The sequence below is a fragment of the Alligator sinensis genome, unplaced genomic scaffold (genome assembly GCF_000455745.1).
Source record: "Alligator sinensis unplaced genomic scaffold, ASM45574v1 scaffold502_1, whole genome shotgun sequence".
In the NCBI taxonomy this organism is placed as follows: Eukaryota; Metazoa; Chordata; order Crocodylia; family Alligatoridae; genus Alligator; species Alligator sinensis.
In genome coordinates, this window is record NW_005841896.1 from 42,005 (window position 1) to 60,097 (window position 18,093).

Here is an 18,093-nt window from a genome sequence, read left to right on the forward strand (position 1 = left end):
GCTCCTTCCCTGCCTGGGGTGCCACCCCCCACCCTTCTTCCCCCCCCACTTACCTGTGGTTCCAGCATGGGGCAGCCACGTGCTCCCAGGCCAGAAGCCCCAGGCTTCCCCTGGGTCCTACTGCCCTTGACTCCTGTCATTTTTGACAGGAACTAAGGGCAGAGAAATATTAATTTTCTACATTTCTTAGGGGCCCCGCAGGCCTGATCCAGCCCATGGGCCGTATTCTGCCCACCCGAGTTAACCTTTTTCTCTCGTAAGTTCTCTTGTGAGCTTTATATTCAGCCCAAGATGAGTTCAGATTTTAGTTGGCCTAATAAAAGATATCAGATTTACCCAAAGAACCTTGTCTGCCTATGCCCTTAGACTAACAAGGCTACAACCAATACCCTTGAACCATGGAAAGGTAATCACACAGAGTTGTGAAAAGTCATTTTTAAATTAGTTCAGTTGTTTAATCAGACCAGAAATTACCATACAATTTAGGTGACTGACCATATAACTCCTAACAGTGAATCTCAAGCACTGAATACAAACAGCTAGGTAGCAAACTAATAGTCTAAAGTTTGTTTACCAATGCTACTCAATTATAGGCAAACACACTGATAAAAATCAACCTAAATTGCAAACACAAATATTTCACGATCAAATTCAAACTTCCAACCAAGAGGGAATACCATGGACATTTCAGTGTAAACCACGAGTTGGCAATCTAGACTCAGGCTGGTGTACCTGGGAGGTGGGCTTCCACATTGTTTTGGGTGCAGGGGGCTGCAATAAGAAAAGCTACAGCAGCTGTGACGCTATGGAATGGGCTGGGTTGGAAGCAGCCCATGCTTAGCGCTAAGCTCACTTAGAAGAGCACCCCCACTTTCCCCCAAAAATGTTACCAACTCTGGCTCTGTGCTGTGTGCAGCCTGAGCCATACTGGCTCCACGTGGGCTGGGGCCAGCACATGCTGCATGCGACAAGTAGCACTGTGGGCCAGATGATACAGCTCTGCAGGCCACATCTTTGACACACCTGCTGTAAAGCATGTCTTATATTTAGTACAAAGGCATACATTTCACACAGGTTGATCACAGGGATCTACGTACCTTTTTGCACATACTGTAGATCATTTCAAGATATTTTGTGTCAGACAGAAGAGTGCCTGTGTCAACAGTAACATAGTTGTGCAAGAGAGGCATCATATCTGTATTAAACAAAAGCAGTCAGTTAGCTGTTGGACATATCTTTCCTATGGCTAGCTGTTGTATACAGCTTTCAGTCTGTTTTTAAGATGTTAAACACAGAGAGGTTGGCCAACATACTGGACTATCACCTGAAAAGTGGAGTTTTAGATAGCTTAAAATAAAACAGCCTTGGTCACTGGCACAGTAAAATAATGTATAGAAAATATAGTGTCCTTTGGCTATTCTTTAAATTTAAATGAAGACACATTTCATTTTATATCTGGAATCAAATTTATGAAACCCACTATCCTTGGGCCTTATTTTTTAATCAGGATTTCTTACCAGTAAAATAATCAAAGCCATCTTGCTGAAAGACTTCAAAGACAAGAGGCAAAAGCTGCCACATCTGTGCAGAGACTTGCTGACAGGTCAGACTGTGAGCCAAGGAAAATATCTCCTCATAAAATTCTGAAACATAAGGAATTCTTCATTAAACTGAATGTTGATCACATAGATTTCAATTAAGACCAAAAAAAAAAGGTGCAGGTACCTAAAACATGCTGCTGTAAAACTGTTCCAATTACTTGCAAACAGATTCCTTCCAACTGCTGGGTAATCTGAAAAAAAGAGGGTTAAATTAATTTCAAACACTTCAGAGTTGGGATTAAATACACAGTTTAAAAACAAAATCCTTTTAGAAAGCTTTTCTAAAGTAAATTGTTTTTTAGAAGATGACACAAAATTACAAATCTTAAAGGAAGTCCTAGTGTTAGAACACCATATTACAGCCGTACGCTTACAGCTGATGACCTCAATCTTTCTAACAGAACCTTTTTGGTGGAACACTATTACTCTTTGGGTGCTGGAAGAAACGTATTTCGAGGTTCCTTACTTATGTTTGCTATAAAGCTTGTTCTTTTAATTTTTTTCAGAAAAATATTTTAGTCTTCATAAAACTAATAGAGGTACTCAACTCCTGGCCTGCAGGCCAGATCTGGCCCCCCAGTGCCATGTCATCCATCCCGTGGGACTCCTCATGGATCAGTGGGGAGCCCCACAGGCCATGGCCCTGTGCACTAGATTGGACACACAATGCAGTGGGGCCTGATCTCAAAACAGTCAGGGGATGGCAGCACAGAGCCCAGAAACTGATCGTAGCAGGTTGGACCAGGTGGAGACAGTGCAGGGTTCAAGCCAGCCCACGGACAGGCCCCAGGCCCCGCATCTGACCCATGGGGCTCAAATATCAGGCCCAACTTTTATAAAATATCTGCATATCTAATATAACAGCAAAGAAAACCACTGAGTTTGGAAAAAAAAATCCCTGTCCCACAGAACTCAGATTTCAAGAGTCTATCCGATTCAGACCAGAGACTTCAATTTCTGTCTCTTATCTCCAGTATGTACCCCAACCACCCAACTTGGGGTGGGTGAGCTACTGAGTCAGTCTTTCTTTTCCCAGTGAATAAACTGATAAGAACAGACTGAATTTTATTAGTAGATGTTTAGAATTGTGAATCCAAAAAAGATGACAAAGCCAGTAGGGAAATACAGCTCGCCCAAGCGAGGGACTAACATAAGAGGGATGGGGGTGAGGAGGGGAACGCAACTAGGTTACAGAAAATACAATGTTAGTCAACTAAGCCCGGGGTACTACACTTGATCTGAGCCTTCAAGAGGCCAAAAAGATTTATACCAACTGCAAAAACAAACAGTCTGGTGGTTAGGGCACTCTCCTGAGACTGGTGATAGTAAGAGCAGGGACCCAAACTGAGTCACCTGCACACACACAAGTGCCCACAGTGCTAATCACAGGTTTGGAAGGGACCTTGAGGGCCAATTGGTCCAACCCCCTGCAAAAATACTCTATTATCCCTGTCCAATACTCTTCTTGTTGCTTCATTGAAGGTGATTCCTTAACTTCCCTGGGCAGTCTATTCTACCACCTTACTGCTCTAACAGTAAGGAATTTTTTTCCTGAACTCTAATCTAAATCTACTTTGCTACAGTTTATAGCCACTGCTCTACATCCTACCCTTTGTGGCAAGGTTGAGGTTGCAGTCCCTTTTCTATCAGATGTGTGAAAGTTGCTAGTGCCCTATCGTAATCACCTTCTCTGAAAGCTAAATATCCCCAGCTTTCCTCCCAATCCCCTTAAACATTTTTGTTGCCTGCCTTTGTACCCTTTGTAATTTCTCCATCCTTTTTTAAAAAAAAAGAAAAGAAAAATCAGAAGCGAAGGCAGGCCTTGAATAGCAAGAGTATCTGTTGGACAAATTATACTCAGACTAGAGGCACCACACATACTGTACTAGCAAATCTCAATAGTGCAGATTTACCTTTTCTGAAGGATCTAGCAACACAAACTAAACAGATAAAACCCTAGTGCACTGATTTTGACCTTATGCAGATCTTCTAACATTCTGCTGTGTGGCAAGCAGAAAATGAAATCAGCAGACTGTTGTAAGTTAAGTGCTATTAGGTGTATTTTTCCTCCAAGAACTGATTACATCAAGGCAGACATTTCTAGCACAGCTGGCAAAATTCTTTTATTTTAAACAAACACACAAACTGAGGAAATGATATCTCCCAGTTCTAGTTGTTAGTCTCCATTTGCTGTAACATATAGAAGAATTATATGTTACAGGACAGCACATTTTCAATGGCGAGTATGTTATGCTCTGTGATTGTATATACCATATTAGACACACAAAGCCCACCCTGCATTGATTTAAAATATCTGTGTATAGGTGTATAGAAGTGTTTCAGCCATTTCCAAGATGTTCAGGCTGAAACAGTATAGATTTTCAAGATTTACCATTATACACTGACTTTTTTTTTAACCAAGCTACTGTACTTTCCAGTGTCAAGGCATTTAATGGCTTAGAAAGAATTTTTCTTTACCTCTTTGTGATCTTCAACTACACTGAGAAGTGTATCTATGGTGTTCAATATTCCCATTGCTGTCACTGCTTTGTCATCACTGCCTTCTTCATCTGGTCCAGTCTGGATTACCTGATTAAATGTCATTGCCTGAAGAACAATGAAATACCAGTTAAATGCGTCATTTAAGTAGCTTTTTTTTTATTTCAAAAAGGATATACCTAGGGATGATTGCACAAGTTCAAGACTTTCTGAAAGTTTGAGTTTTTTTTCCTTAAACAATGAATAAAAGTGAATGCTAATTACCCCAAATCCTTCAAAGACAGATTTTTTTCCTGACATTGTTTAAAAAAAAAACCCCTATACTTTTCAATTTTTGCAACTCTCAGACATTTAAATACAAAGATTTAGAACTGTAAGTTACATTTCATCATATGCAACAGAACTCAAGAGAATTACTAAATGGTTTAACAAACAAGACAGTTTTTCTAAAACACATCTGGAGTACATTAGATTACTGTACATGCACTACTAGAGTAAAGAGTAAAATTAACATTTTCAGTTTTTATAAACCACTACCCTAAGCATGAATGGCCTGATTTTAAAATAAGCAATCTGGCTGCCATGCTCATCAAACTGCAAGTACAACATACCGATGTTTAAGCATGCAATTGCACTTACAAAATCAGCTGCTACGTGTAGGTGCTTTTAGTTTAAAAAACTAATATTTAACACCCAATCTGCTCCTAAATCCACTTTAAAAGTAGAAAGAATAACAATGTCAAGTAAGACGGTGTGAAATGATTCTACAGTATGCACAAAAATGAGTTACAAGGGTTATTTAGGCTGAAGTAATGACTGGTATTTCATTATGGGATATGTTTGCTATTGTCCTCTAATGTACCCCAACAGCAGCTTTTGAACACAGGGCAGTCCAAACAGCAATAAAATTATTGAGCTACCTTAACATGTTTAATCGAGCTGGTATGCAAATCAGCTGACAAGTGACAGTCATCTTTATTTCCATCATGTTAAATATTCTTCTTCAGTGCAAGATCACAAGTCTTACCAAATGCTGGGTCATTTCCACTGCAATGGGAGTAACCTCTTCACTATATTCACAGATCATTTTTTGAATCACATTAGTGAGATCATCATTTTCAGTCTCTCTTATAATATGAAGCAGTGCCTGCATTACAGGCCTAATGAATGGTGTAATATATTCCTTAGCTGCAAGATAAATAGAAGGAAAAACAAAAAATTACGTTGATTCTTACTTTGTGATACTTAACACCCAACCATATAGGCATAAGAAAACAAATCAACACACACTTAAACGTCTGATATGTGGTTTTCATACAACTAAAGCCAAGACATTAATAAAAGATTACTACAGTACTATTAAAAGTTGAAGACAATTTAAAAAAAAAAACCATGGAAACTTATTTATACAGTGATAACACGCAACAGTAAAAACACCTATGTCAAGTTTAATAAAAACAAGGTGTTGCTTTTAGACTCCTAACTCCAGCTGGGAAGTAAATAACGAATAATTATATGTTGCAAGGTCTGTTTCTTTTTAAACTTACTGAGCCAACACAGAAGTTGTTCCACCCCCCTAAATATGTCAAGCATTTTATCCCAAACTAATGCTGGCAAACTACCATCAGTAGAAAATAAGGAAATCTGACAAAAAGATTCTCTTGGACATTCATGCTTAGTCCATAGAAAGACTGCATTATATCTTTTTTGCTTCAACTGTGTTTTCTTCTGAAATGCACAAGGAGATTTTTCTGCCTGAAAATTGGAAAAAAAGGGAAAGAGGTACCTTTTTCTTGATTACTAATCAGAACCTGAAGTGCTATGGCAGCTTCCACTTTCACAGGCATTTCCCTATCATCAATCAGACATCGTCTTGTGAGTTCGAGGGCTGTCTGGAGGTTCTGGTCACTCTTAAATTTAACTTCACAAAAATAATGAAGGACCCAGCAAGCCTGAGGAAAAAAAAAGATTCTTAAACAAAGAAAGGGGATGTTTAAAACTGCATCAGTGAATGGGCAATTATCTATAAGCAAAGTAGTAATCTAAAAATCTATGGTTCATCAGTATTTTAAACACTGTTTATTAATTACAACACTATAAAACTTTCAAAAAAGATGTTTGAGAATTTGGAGGCTGGTCAGTGGTAAGTTTGTCTTTTAGACTTCACTAGACCAGTACTATGATCTCAAGTTAATCTTTGGCCACAGGTTCTATGTGAGCAGTACAGTCTAAATGCAAAACACAAATACACCATACCACCAGACACAGATGGGAACTATGCACACAGTACTGCAGCCATTTTAAAGAAAGTTTGTTACAGCTTACAAAATCAATATGCTTATGAGTAAAAGTCATTACAGAAAGATGCAAATAGCATGTTAACTTGTAGCAAGATGTAATGATTTGTCTTCTCCATGTTTTACTGCAGAAGACAAACATTCAAATAAATTATATATTGTATAAGTTCCTATGCATATGCAGTTCTTACCCGTGCTCTCATGTAACCCAGCTCACTGCTGAAGAGAGGGAACACATGATTCTGCAACATATATTCCATCTGATCTTTGTATATCTTCTTCTGTCAGAATATTAAGACAATGACATCAGTTTGTGTTTTTAAAGAAAAATCAAAATAAGGAAAAATAGTTATTAATCCATCTTCTCATTTTACACATAAAAATGTCAGTGGAAGTGGTCAAGAACCCTTGACCAACCCCAAGAGAAAAAAAAATTCTTCCTAATATACCTGATTTGAAGTAACAGAAAGCTTTCCTATTTTCAACCAACAACATACATTTTTTTATCCTGTCATCCCTTGGCTCTTGAAAACTCTCTCTCCACTCACCTTAAGCAAACAAGGTTGCCAAACTCATTACAAAACTAGTGTTTTTTTCTTTAACAGGAAAAAAGGGGGACTAGCTACATCTGTATGTCCTGACCAAAATTTTCTAATATGAAAAGCCAGGAATTTAGCTAAGTAAAAGAAAAAAAAATCCTGCATAACAACTGTCTTCAGATCAGAAGCCAGAAAAAAAAAAAAAAAAAAAAAAAAAAAAATTTAAAAAATTAAAAAAAAACCAAAAAAAAAAAAAAAAAAAAAAAAAAAAAAAAGTTCTAGAAACTTAAAAAAACCCCATTAAAATAATATTACCATTCAAAAGTATTCACGTTCTTTGGTGTCAACACATCAGAAGTATGCATGCTTTTTTCCGCAGTTTAACTTTAAGAGACTGAGGCAAAAACCTGTACAATAACGTTTGCAATCGTTTAGAAGCCATATAATTAAAGTTCCATGATGAGGGAGTGGGAAACATCGACTCCTATACCAAAAGACTGAAAATTCAGGGAACTAAATCTCCATTATTTTAAAACTTGGGTTGGGAGGAAAGGATAGGGGAAAAAGAACCAGGAGACCCAGTAGATAAAAATGTGTGCTTACTTTTAGAGATACACAAAGCTCTTGGACCAGAGGCAATATCTTTTATTAGACCAACTAACTTATTAGACCAACTTACTTTTAGAAGAATTTCAGCTAAAGAACCAATCATATGCAGAGCACCATCTTTCTTACGAGGATCAGCATTTGGCTCTGTGAGGATCTGATAACAGAAGCCCATAGTTTTCTGCAAAACCTAATTTAAGTATAATGGGTGTTAGTCAAAATAATACAGACAATTTCTGAAATACCACTCTCCATTCTCTAAAGTGCTGAAACCCCTTAAAAATATTTTATCTTAATAAGTCTAGAATTTAAATAGTACTTTATACTGCCAACAAAACATTGCCACTTTGATATATAACACCTTGACACGTTAGCAAACTATGCTACTTCACCTTAGAGTAAACAGACTCCTAACAATGGATGACTATCAAGCAAATGTCTAGAAAACAGTAGGAACCATAAAGTTTACTGTAATCCTGCATATTATAAAGACCATCTTTTGTTTTAAATCTCACTCAGTAAAATGCAATGAAAATATCAAACACTGTGCATAGCTGGTTTGTTTAATCCAGAACTAATCCTTAAATAACTTACCTCTTTCCTTTTACTACATGCTGTAAACAACAACGTCTGAGCAGCAGTTGTAGGGGAAATAAAGTCCTCAAATACATCTATTAAATAAATTTAAAACAAACTATAAACATATGTCCTTTAGTACAAGTCACAATGCTAAAATAATCTTAGGTCTAATGCAAAACAAGAGTAATACATTTTAGTTTGAAGTGGTGGTCACCAAACTGTGATATGATATTAAAGACATTTCAACACAGATTTCATGTTCGTTGAAAACAAACTCCTATTTTGAACCCACAAGGCATACAGACAAGTGTTCAACCCTTTGCCTGATTTCCGTCTGCATTGCTTCTAAATTTGAGATTGTAAAGTTCCTTGCCCCAAGGAATTTCTTTCATGTCTGCAAAGGAACTAGCACACTGATTACACTTTGGAAATATGTATCAGTTGCTGTAATAGCCAGCCATAATTGACAGAGCTGAAAAACTAGGGGTTTTCTACAGAGTGACTCTTTCAGAACCTTATAAAAAGGTAGTAAGGATTGCACCTTGGGGTTTTACTCTCTCAAGCAACCATTGGGATTCTGGCATACTATGGTCCCAGACAAGTTGAAGTCTCAAAGTACATCCTATTCAGGAAGTCCCAATTATTCCCTTTTCATGACTACTGAGGATTAGGCCACAGGCATATTTCAAAGATAAAAGAAAGAGCCAAATAGCTATTAGCACGAAAACTAGAATCGGAACATACCAGACCTGAAAAGCAACTACTGTATTTGCCATATACACTTTTAAAATTACATTTGGGTAACTGTTTTTTGAGCAAATAAAATTAAAAGACCGTAAGTCTATCTGAATAAAATTTGCAGAATTTCCAAGTTTGATTCATTCCTTTAAAAGCTATAAGGAGTAGCTGCATCACTATCTAAGCATCTTGTTAACATAATTTAGCTTGGTCACCTACACTGAGAACAATACGCCTTAACAATTCAATCATCTGTAGGTATACTGATAAGCACCGAATACCTCACTTAAAAATAAAAGCACCACACACTTAAAAAAAAGAAAAAAAAAAAAAGAAGTATGCCACATCTTTTGTTTCACAGAATAAAAAAAAATACTAGCTTTGTTTCAAATTATTTTAATTGTATAAATGTAAATTTTAAAATTCTCACCAAACTTCATGCGTATATATTCATATGGGTCTTCCTGCCACAGTTCCTCATCAGCATCTGTATAGCACATCAATGGAAAAATAACATCTTGGATAATTCCCTGCAATTAAAAAGTAAAAAAAAAAAAACAAAAAAAAAAAACAAAGAAGAGCCTAAAGCTATTAAACCAGACCTGATTTCCTTTCCTCTATATTAAAACAACTTACAAATTTCTCCTTTATACTTTTTAAAAAAATAGGACAGAAGCACTCCCACATTCAAGGCAAACAGTTAAATTGTTAGAATGAGGAAAATCCAATATGTTCAAAATGTAGGTAGAACTATAAGGCAATGCAAGAAATTATGTTAATTCAAAATGTAGGTAGAACTGCAAGGCAATGCAAGGAATTGTGTTTAATTTTGTACAGTAAGATGGCCAGATGCTGACAATTCTGAGTTTGTTGTGGTACTGTGCTATGCTGTACATTTCTAATCCTTAAAAAAACTCCACAACGATAGGCTCAATGCATCAAGGACAGAAAGGGCTGATGTTGTCCAAGAGCTTTGTAGACCTTACTACATTAAGAGGGTTTTAATTTGTAAGTCTATTTGGATATCTCAGGTCCCAAAATGACAGTAACCTATCTTAATATTATAAACACATGTCTTAAAAGTCTTTAAAAAGGAGCCTTTACCTAACTGGGATTTGGCTGTTATTCTGACTGGGAGAGTGTATTAATGGTCCCAAATTTTGCTACAATTTACACACAGGCTTGAAGTCAATGGCATCACTCCCAGTGCATGAAGTTAGCACATGTGTAAGATTTTGCAGGGCTGAAGCTCATGTGTTGCATTACCTAAACGCCTTCAGTTCTAGCCAAAAGCCACTGACAGACATGGAAAAAAAACCCCACAGTGCTTTATCAGAAGAGGAAGTGCATCAGTTTGACCTGGCTTGCCCAACATCTGTATAGACAATACGCTTCAGCAGGGCTTTTGGCCCTCATATCTACTAGCTGATTGAATCAGCTAGTAGATAAAAGCGCCAAAAAGCCCTGCTTAAGCGTGAAATCTATACAGATGTTGGGCGAGCCAGGACAAACTGACACAATGCCTCTTTTGGGCATGTGTTGCACTTGGCGCAGGGGCACGCTGAGCTGAAAGTACATTAAATGCATTTTTGGCGCCAGGAATGGGCCTCAGAGCTTGCTCCAACCCCTCCACGCATTGGGCCCAGTATTCAGTGCCTCTGGTCCTGGTGCCCGCTCCCCTCCCAGGGGAGCGCCTTCCTCCTCTGTGGTTTCCAAAAGCAGCAGGGGCAGGGCCACGACCCCTGGGCAACCCCGGGGGCAGACCCTATGCAAAGGGCCGCCGCCAGGCACCCGGACCCGGGCAGGCAGGGGGTGCGGGCTGGGAGCCCGCCCAGCCTGCGGGGGCCCACCGTGGCGCCGGGGGCGGCACCCGGAGGGCTGGGGAGGCTAGTGGGCCAGGGCCTTCCCCGCTACAGGCAGGCCTTGCAGCCTCTCTCTCTGTCTCTCGCCCCCTGGCTCAGCGAGCACTGTTTTATTTTGTTTTATTCACGTCTGAAAGAAGCCAGAGGCTTTATAATGAACCAACCAAAACAGGGGGTGGCAACCTACAATTCATGGGCTAGATTTGGCCTACACAGCCAAGGGACTTCTGAGGCATTTCAGCAGCACAAGGCTTCGCCCATATGGTAGAGATAAATGGCAAAAGCATCACTGCCAAGGCAAGACAGAAGGAATGCTAGTTGGAACTGAGGCTGCGCTGAGAACTAACCTCTGTTAAATCAGCCCCCCACTGCAAAACACTGTCAAACCCTGAATCAAACGATAACTCAGTAATTTAGATAGTAATCCCAGAAAATATTTTACTTGAATATGAGGTTTCAGATTCTTCCAGGTGACAGCATGTGACACTCCTTGATTGATGTAGTTGAGTGTTTGTTGCAAAACTCTAGGAGCCATGTACTGCTTTTCCTTGTACTGATAGAGCACCTTCAGTAACACCTATAGAAATCAAATCTCATTAATAGTTTATAAAAATTCAAGTGTCTGGACAGTAACAAAAAGCCATTTAATCAGATTTCAACTATTTTTCACCTGCCACAAAGCCCCCCCATAGTCTTGCAAATGTAGATTTTTACTATAGTAAAATGGATGTTGACTTATTTAGTTAATACATGAAGAGTTGTGCTGTCTGTGCCACTTCCAGTTCACCAACACAAATGGAGTTAATTTGCTGAGGTAATTTTCAACATTATAAGAAGTGACAAATTGACAATCCTATTTTAGAAAAGACATTATTTAGGTCAGGGCTGGCCTACGTCTAAGTGGCTGGGGGACTGCACACCATGGAGCTGCAACCATGAGGGTCACTCACATTAGTGAGAGCCATGGGCCACTGGACTACACATGCCCCGTGTGCTGTACATGTGTGCAGTCCCACACACACCACTGCACAATGCACCCCTGACACTGTGGGCTGTGCCACCCCCACTTCTTGGGATGGGAGCAGGAAGTGAGAGCTGATGAGGGGGGAGACAATGGACCTAGAGACCCTGGCTACAGCAGCAGCCAGAGGAGAGCAATGGCCAGGTAGAAGCCCAGGGGCCAGACATCATCCTTTTGCAGGCTACATACAGTCCTGGACCACCAGTTGGACAGCTCTGATTTAGGCAATGGTGCCTCAAACTAGCAAACTACCACAGTTTGGGAACATGGTTCTAATAATGGAGCTCTTCAAAGTCCAGGGTACTAACTCTTGCAACTCACTGGAAAACTCAATAGCCCAATAGCTGCAAACAGAAACAGGAAGCCCTCACATCCTGAAGTGGGGCAGGGGGCAGTAAAGGGGGGAATTTTTGCAAAGGAGTGTGGCAGCCTCTCCCCGATTGGCTAAGGGGCCCAACTGTCAATTTCTGGGGAGGGGCAGGAAGGGCCTACCCACACCTCCAATTGGCCAAGGGGCTCCAGAAGTCCCCCCCTCCCTGGAGATTGATAGATGGCCATCTGTCAATCTCTGGGGAGGCATAGGGGGGGTGTCCCTGCACTCCACAGCAAAAATGGTGCCCGGTGCTGCGCTGGGACCACAACATCTGGAGGCAGCTGCCACAACTTGGGTAAATCCTTATCTGTAAATACCAAACATAAGTTATTTGTCTTCACATTCACCATTCTTCATGGCCTATCTCCCCTTTTCAATAACCATCTAGTCTCAGTGTTCCTAAGAAGGTTACAAAGTAGCTACTGTTGGCCACCTTAGGATGGCAGCAAAACATCCACATCCTAGGGATCCCTTAATGGTCAAGATCCACCCTAGAACCTAGCAAGAACGTGGTGAACATCCTTGCAGAACTTGGAGATGTTAAAGTCTTACGCAGTTAAAAAGTGATTGTAAATACCCTCTATTCCATATCTATTTGATCAAGACGTAACTTCCTGAGTGACTTGGAAGCTGACAAGATAGGCAAAGAATGTGAAAATCAACTGAAATGTTAATGCACTGATAAGCAAAACAAAGCAGGGCTGGGTAGCACTTTAGAAACTAACTAGTTCAGAGAAGTATAAGCTTCCCTGGGCAACAGCATACTTCACCTACTTTGTCAGATGCTACAAACAGGAATGTAATGAAGTAGGCCAGTTCTCAACCTTTTCAGGGCCAGAACACCTCCACTTCTTTAAATGTGGTGGTACCCCTGGCTGAGGACCACTACTGGTGTTGTCTCCACATACCCGAGTGCTTCTCAGCCAGGTTCAGCTGGCTCCAGAATGAAACTGTCCCACATGCCTGCTGCACAGCCAGCCCAGGAGGCTGTGGCATGTGCATGTGACACTCCTGAATTAGGGCGCCCTGATGCACCTAAAGTAGCCATGCTGTGCAGCCCTATTTGGTCCATACCCAGGTGGGGAAGGAGAGGGGAAAGGATGAGAGGAGGCAGACCAGGAAGTTCTACACAACACTAGGCAGGTTTACTGCCTGCTTTAGGCTAGAGATCCCTAATGTAGTTGGAAAGTGTGGGGTGCTTTTATCTGGTTACTGCCTCTGCAGCACCTGAGGGGGCCTCATGGGACCCCCAGGGTGCTGCAGCACCCTGGTTGAGGACCAGTGAAATAGGTTATCACCTACAAAAGTTTACACCTCTCTAAACCAGTTAAGTCTCTAGGGCATACATCTTTTTGGACACAAAGCTCTCCTTGTTAGGCTCAAGGCACCCCTCAGGAAATGCCAGCTGTTAAATTTTCACTCATGTTTTGTCTATAGAAAAAACTATACAGCAATTTTTCTGTTGAAGAGACCACAACAGATCAGACTTTTTTTTAAACTATGGATTTTTGAAATCACTGGGTTTATGCTGGCACACCTAACAGTGCTAACATTGTGTGGGATCCTGTGGCACCCCTGAAAGGGTGCCACAACACCCTGGAGGAAAATCACAGATCTAAGGGAGTGGTTTTCAACCTTTTTTTGTACCAAGACCCATTTGTAAACATTGACAGCCAGTCCAGACCCAGTGCCCCTCACTCCCGACCCGCTACCCCCAGGCCCCAGTCCCCCTGTGTGTAGTACAGGGGGGATTCCAAGCAGCCCCTTGCAACCTGGAACTCTGCCAGCCTGCAAGAGAAAAGCCACAGTTTCCCACATTTTTTCTCCTTTAAAGGAGAATCCATTTTTTAAAGTCTACTGATCCACTTTTAAAGTTTGTTCACAACACTTTCATATACTCGTACAACCCACTTTTAGACCGTGACCCACAGGTTGAGAAATGTTGCACTAAGGTGCCACTGCCCTGCCTTTCGCCTCACTGTGAACTAACACAGCTAACCATATTTCTCTAATAATATGCAAAAAAAAAAAGAAGAGCGTTTAGTAGAGGTGCAGTGATACATCGGTCCAATATCGGATCAGTACCGATATAAAGAAAATTATCTATATTGGATATCAGCCTTAAGTGGCTGGTAACTGGGCCAATAAATGCCCGTGCTGTGCACAGCTGCAGCGCAGAACATAGGCAGTGAAGATACAGCCCGCAGCATGGAGAGCTGCCTGCAGATGTTAAGTCTGGGGGGGAGGGAGGAGGGAAGGGAAGGGATGTGGGGGGCAGATCAAGGCTCTGCTGAGAGGGAGGGAGAGAGGTAGGGGCTGGAGCTGGGGCAGAGGCAAGTGATGCCCAGTCAGGGAAGGTAGGTGGGGGATGAAGCTGCAGCTTGTCCGGGGGCATGGGATGGAGCAGGGCTTGTCCAGGCGGCATGGGAGAGGCAGCTCCTGCTGCCGTGCGTGGCTCATCTGCTGGCTCCCACTGCTGCTGCTGTCACTCGTCTGGAAGGGCACTGGGGGGGTATGTGCCTCCAGATCTGCACCAGGCAGGGTAGACTGGGGCCAGGCCTGTTCCCAGCAGAGCCTGAGCCGGGCAGGACAGGACGTGTGGCACTGCCGCTGGGAGGTGGCTACAGGGAGGGCTGCAGCCACCCCAAAATTCGCTGCAGCCCCCTACTCCCAGCAACAACACCACCTGCCCCATGCCCTGCCCAGCCCAAGCTCCGTGGGGAACAGCCCTGGCCCCAGCTCGCCCTACCTGGTGCAGATCTGCGGGCACATGCCTCCCCCCCACGCGCCTTCCCTTCCCCCTGCCCCCACCCCTTCTCCTAGGTAGGAGACATAGTGATGCAGGCAGTGTATTGGATATTGGATCGGTATTGGCCAATATGCCTCCTTAAATATTGGCTATCAGTATTGACTCAAAAATCCCTATTGGTGCACCCCTAGTATCTAGCTGTGTGTATCCACATGTTAGCTTGTGATTGGACAGTACAAAGAATAAATGCATGTACAAAGAGGTATGCCCTCGGGAGGGCTTTGGATTTGTGTACCCTGGCATTCCTCTCGTCTGTCAGTTAGACTGACCAGCAAACTGACAGTGAATAAAGCTACAGAAAAGGCTGCAGTAACTGGCATCTTACAAGTCGGCATGCTTAATGAACTGGCATGCTGACTTGTAAGATAAAAGTGAAACTGGAAGTGCCCACCATGGCACTTCCAGTTTCTCCGAGCCCCCACGACCCAGGGCAAAGCAGCCTGAAATGCCGAGCTCCCACAGCCTAGGGGCATAACAGGCTGTGTGGGGCCCACCTCTGTGTCCCACAGGACCCACGGGAGGGGCGGCAATGCTGTGGGAGTGCCAGAGGGATGCCCCAGACACAACGGGAGAAGCGGCAGCCCAGGCCACTCAATTAACTGGCATATTTTGTTATCCGGCATCCCCCATTCCCGGGGGATGCCAGATAAGAGAGCTTTTACTGTACTTGGTTTCTATTTGGTTTTATGCACTTGCAAAGCTGCAACACTGGGACTAGGAGAAGTCTTCCTGGAAGTTGCAATAGAAACAAATGCCAATTACACTTCATAAACTTTAGATCTATCTGTTCTACAAAGAAAAAACAATAGCTCTTTATGTGAAGCTCATTTAAAGAACCCATGTGTATTTATTTACAGATTATACAAACTGCCTACACAACATTGTTAAGCTACTAGTAGGGAACTGTTCCTGGGAATAAAACTGCAAGGATTTTCTGCATACTCCTTAGTAGTTTCAGGCTAATACAAGGAATTTAGAAAATGTCACAAGGCCTCTTCGAAAACAGATGAAGAAAGGAGGAAGTTATTATGAATATTACATTTACTTTAATACCCCAGGTTCAAATTTTTGTTTGTTTGTTTTACCTGCTGGACACCAACAGCAAAGACCTTCAGAAACACTTCAGCAAATTCATTATACTCCTTGGAAACATTACCAGGGCTACCATACCTATCATTGAAAGTAAAACAGAAATATTTTGCTTAATTTCATAAAGGTTTAAATAGGATTTTTTTTTAATGTAATAGTTGTGAAAGAAGAGTTACCTCTCAAAAAGTCTAGCCAAGATGTGCAAAGCCCATTTCTTGCATTTCCACCAAGGCAATTCAGGTCTATCATCTTCATCAACTTGAAGAGTTTCCTTTAAAAAAAAAGATATATTACTATTTAATAAAGGTAAGGATTTTTGTGTGTATTTTCTGAACCAACTTCATGGTTGAGACTGCCCTCTTGTCTTTCTAAGACTTTTCCAGGTTGCTATCTACTACTTATTCATGAAGTATGACATTTACAAGAAAATTATTTGGAACAAATGAACAACCTATCCCTTTCTGTGCTACTAGCTACAAAACATTCCTCTAGGCTCACAGAAATGTCAAACATACTGAAGTTGCAGAAATTAAAGCACATAATGTAGAGGCAGTATAAAAATGCTTGAATAAAATATTTCTTAAGAAAAATCCAAAATAACTCATGCTACCTACAAGCAACAGTGTATTTCAATCATTCTGTCCCTGCTTAAACACGTTTAAAATACCTTGCAGAAGAAAAATAGGTGAAAACTTTTAAATTTAAGAATTCAGAAGCAAATCATCAAATCTGTTTAAAAACCTGAAAAAACACAAATAGTACTTACAGCAGGAACATCTCTGTCCACGACAGTCTTTAAAATTTCTATCCACTCAGCCAGATTTTGCTGATTTATCAACTCTAGTGGTAACGTATACTATTACAAAAAATAAATGCAAAAAAAATCAGTATAAAACATTTTTAAAGAAATGTTGTTCCACTGCTTCAATTTTATATAATATAGTCATATACCAAAACTTTACTAAACATTTGCTGCATGGGGTTACTATGAACAGTCAGCAAGAAATAATTATAAGGTAACAATAGCTTTGTGAATTAGAGATAACCAGTTTCCTCATTAAAAACATAATAAAGAGATTGGGAAAAAGAATTATATTTCTTACTGCAAAACCACCAATCTTTCTAGCATCAGTATTAACATACCTCATCTCAAAGGGAAATTTACAGTGAATAGCATGTTAGTTCCACCTCCTTTTCAACAGTTAGGAAAGTCTAACATTGTAAAGCTCTACAGAAGTATTATACGTGCTTGTTCAGCCAATCTATACCCAGACACAATCTAGCTTTTTATACCAACCATTCTGTCTTACCAAGGAGTGATACTGATCAACTCCAAAAACGCTAGGCTCCAAGTATTTGTTGCCCAATTTCAGACTAGCAGAAAACAACCTGATAAATTCATAGCATTGGTTTTATTTATATGTTCTTGGCATGATTTTTGGTATTAAGTCCCACCACAGTTGACCACTGGTGGAAAAGGTCCTTGATGCAATCTAATCCAAATTAGAACATATGTAATTGTAGGGATGTAAATATTGTTTAAATAATTACCCACTTAAACTCCTCTAATGATATTGGTTAAACAGTTAACCAACACCACATACTGGGCACATGGGGCAGGTCTCCCAGGCTTCCTCCCCATCCTCTTGGGAACTTCTCCTAAAGTGGAGCCAGGCACTCCTGTGCTCCTTCCTGGCCCAGTGGTGGCAGCAGCAGCAGCACCAGGATATCCCTGCCTCTTCCTCTGCTGCAGCCAGGCTGTGGACCCGTCCCTTGTTCTTGCTCTCCCATCTGTGCTGCTCTCCATGCAAGGGGGAGTCTGCCCCGCACCACTCCAGCCTGACTGCCAACTGCACTGGACTGCCATCCCAGCTGCACTGCTGAGGCTGGAGGGAGGTGGACTGGCTCCGACCTGCCAGGACCAGATGCAGCACAGCAGGGGGGTGAGGAGGCAGCAGCAAACCACACCACCCACATGAAGTTGCAGGGGCTTTCCCTGCAGGGCCTTTCCCAGCCTGCTGTAGCTGTCACTATGTGACTGCAAGGGATTGGCTGCAACAGCAGTTGGGGGGGGGGGGGG

The 18,093-nt window shown here is 41.4% G+C and overlaps 1 protein-coding gene and 1 non-coding gene across 2 annotated transcripts in view; both read right to left on the reverse strand.

Moving 5' to 3' along the window:
- Positions 1-18,093, reverse strand: part of IPO7 (importin 7) — a 39,974-nt gene that overhangs the window by 14,953 nt on the left and 6,928 nt on the right. Inside the window, exons 5-18 of the mRNA XM_025197386.1 lie at positions 16,780-16,869; positions 16,190-16,284; positions 16,010-16,094; positions 11,164-11,298; positions 9,290-9,389; positions 8,137-8,213; positions 7,616-7,732; positions 6,589-6,678; positions 5,887-6,052; positions 5,128-5,288; positions 4,080-4,208; positions 1,726-1,792; positions 1,518-1,643; positions 1,098-1,195 (exon numbers count right to left, since the gene is read on the reverse strand). Of these exons, the coding sequence (XP_025053171.1) occupies positions 1,098-1,195; positions 1,518-1,643; positions 1,726-1,792; positions 4,080-4,208; positions 5,128-5,288; positions 5,887-6,052; positions 6,589-6,678; positions 7,616-7,732; positions 8,137-8,213; positions 9,290-9,389; positions 11,164-11,298; positions 16,010-16,094; positions 16,190-16,284; positions 16,780-16,869 (1,536 nt within the window). The remainder of the gene's footprint in view (positions 1-1,097; positions 1,196-1,517; positions 1,644-1,725; positions 1,793-4,079; positions 4,209-5,127; positions 5,289-5,886; positions 6,053-6,588; positions 6,679-7,615; positions 7,733-8,136; positions 8,214-9,289; positions 9,390-11,163; positions 11,299-16,009; positions 16,095-16,189; positions 16,285-16,779; positions 16,870-18,093) is intronic.
- Positions 6,213-6,393, reverse strand: LOC112549329. The gene has a single exon (XR_003092723.1). It is a non-coding gene; the product is annotated as a small nucleolar RNA SNORA23 (small nucleolar RNA).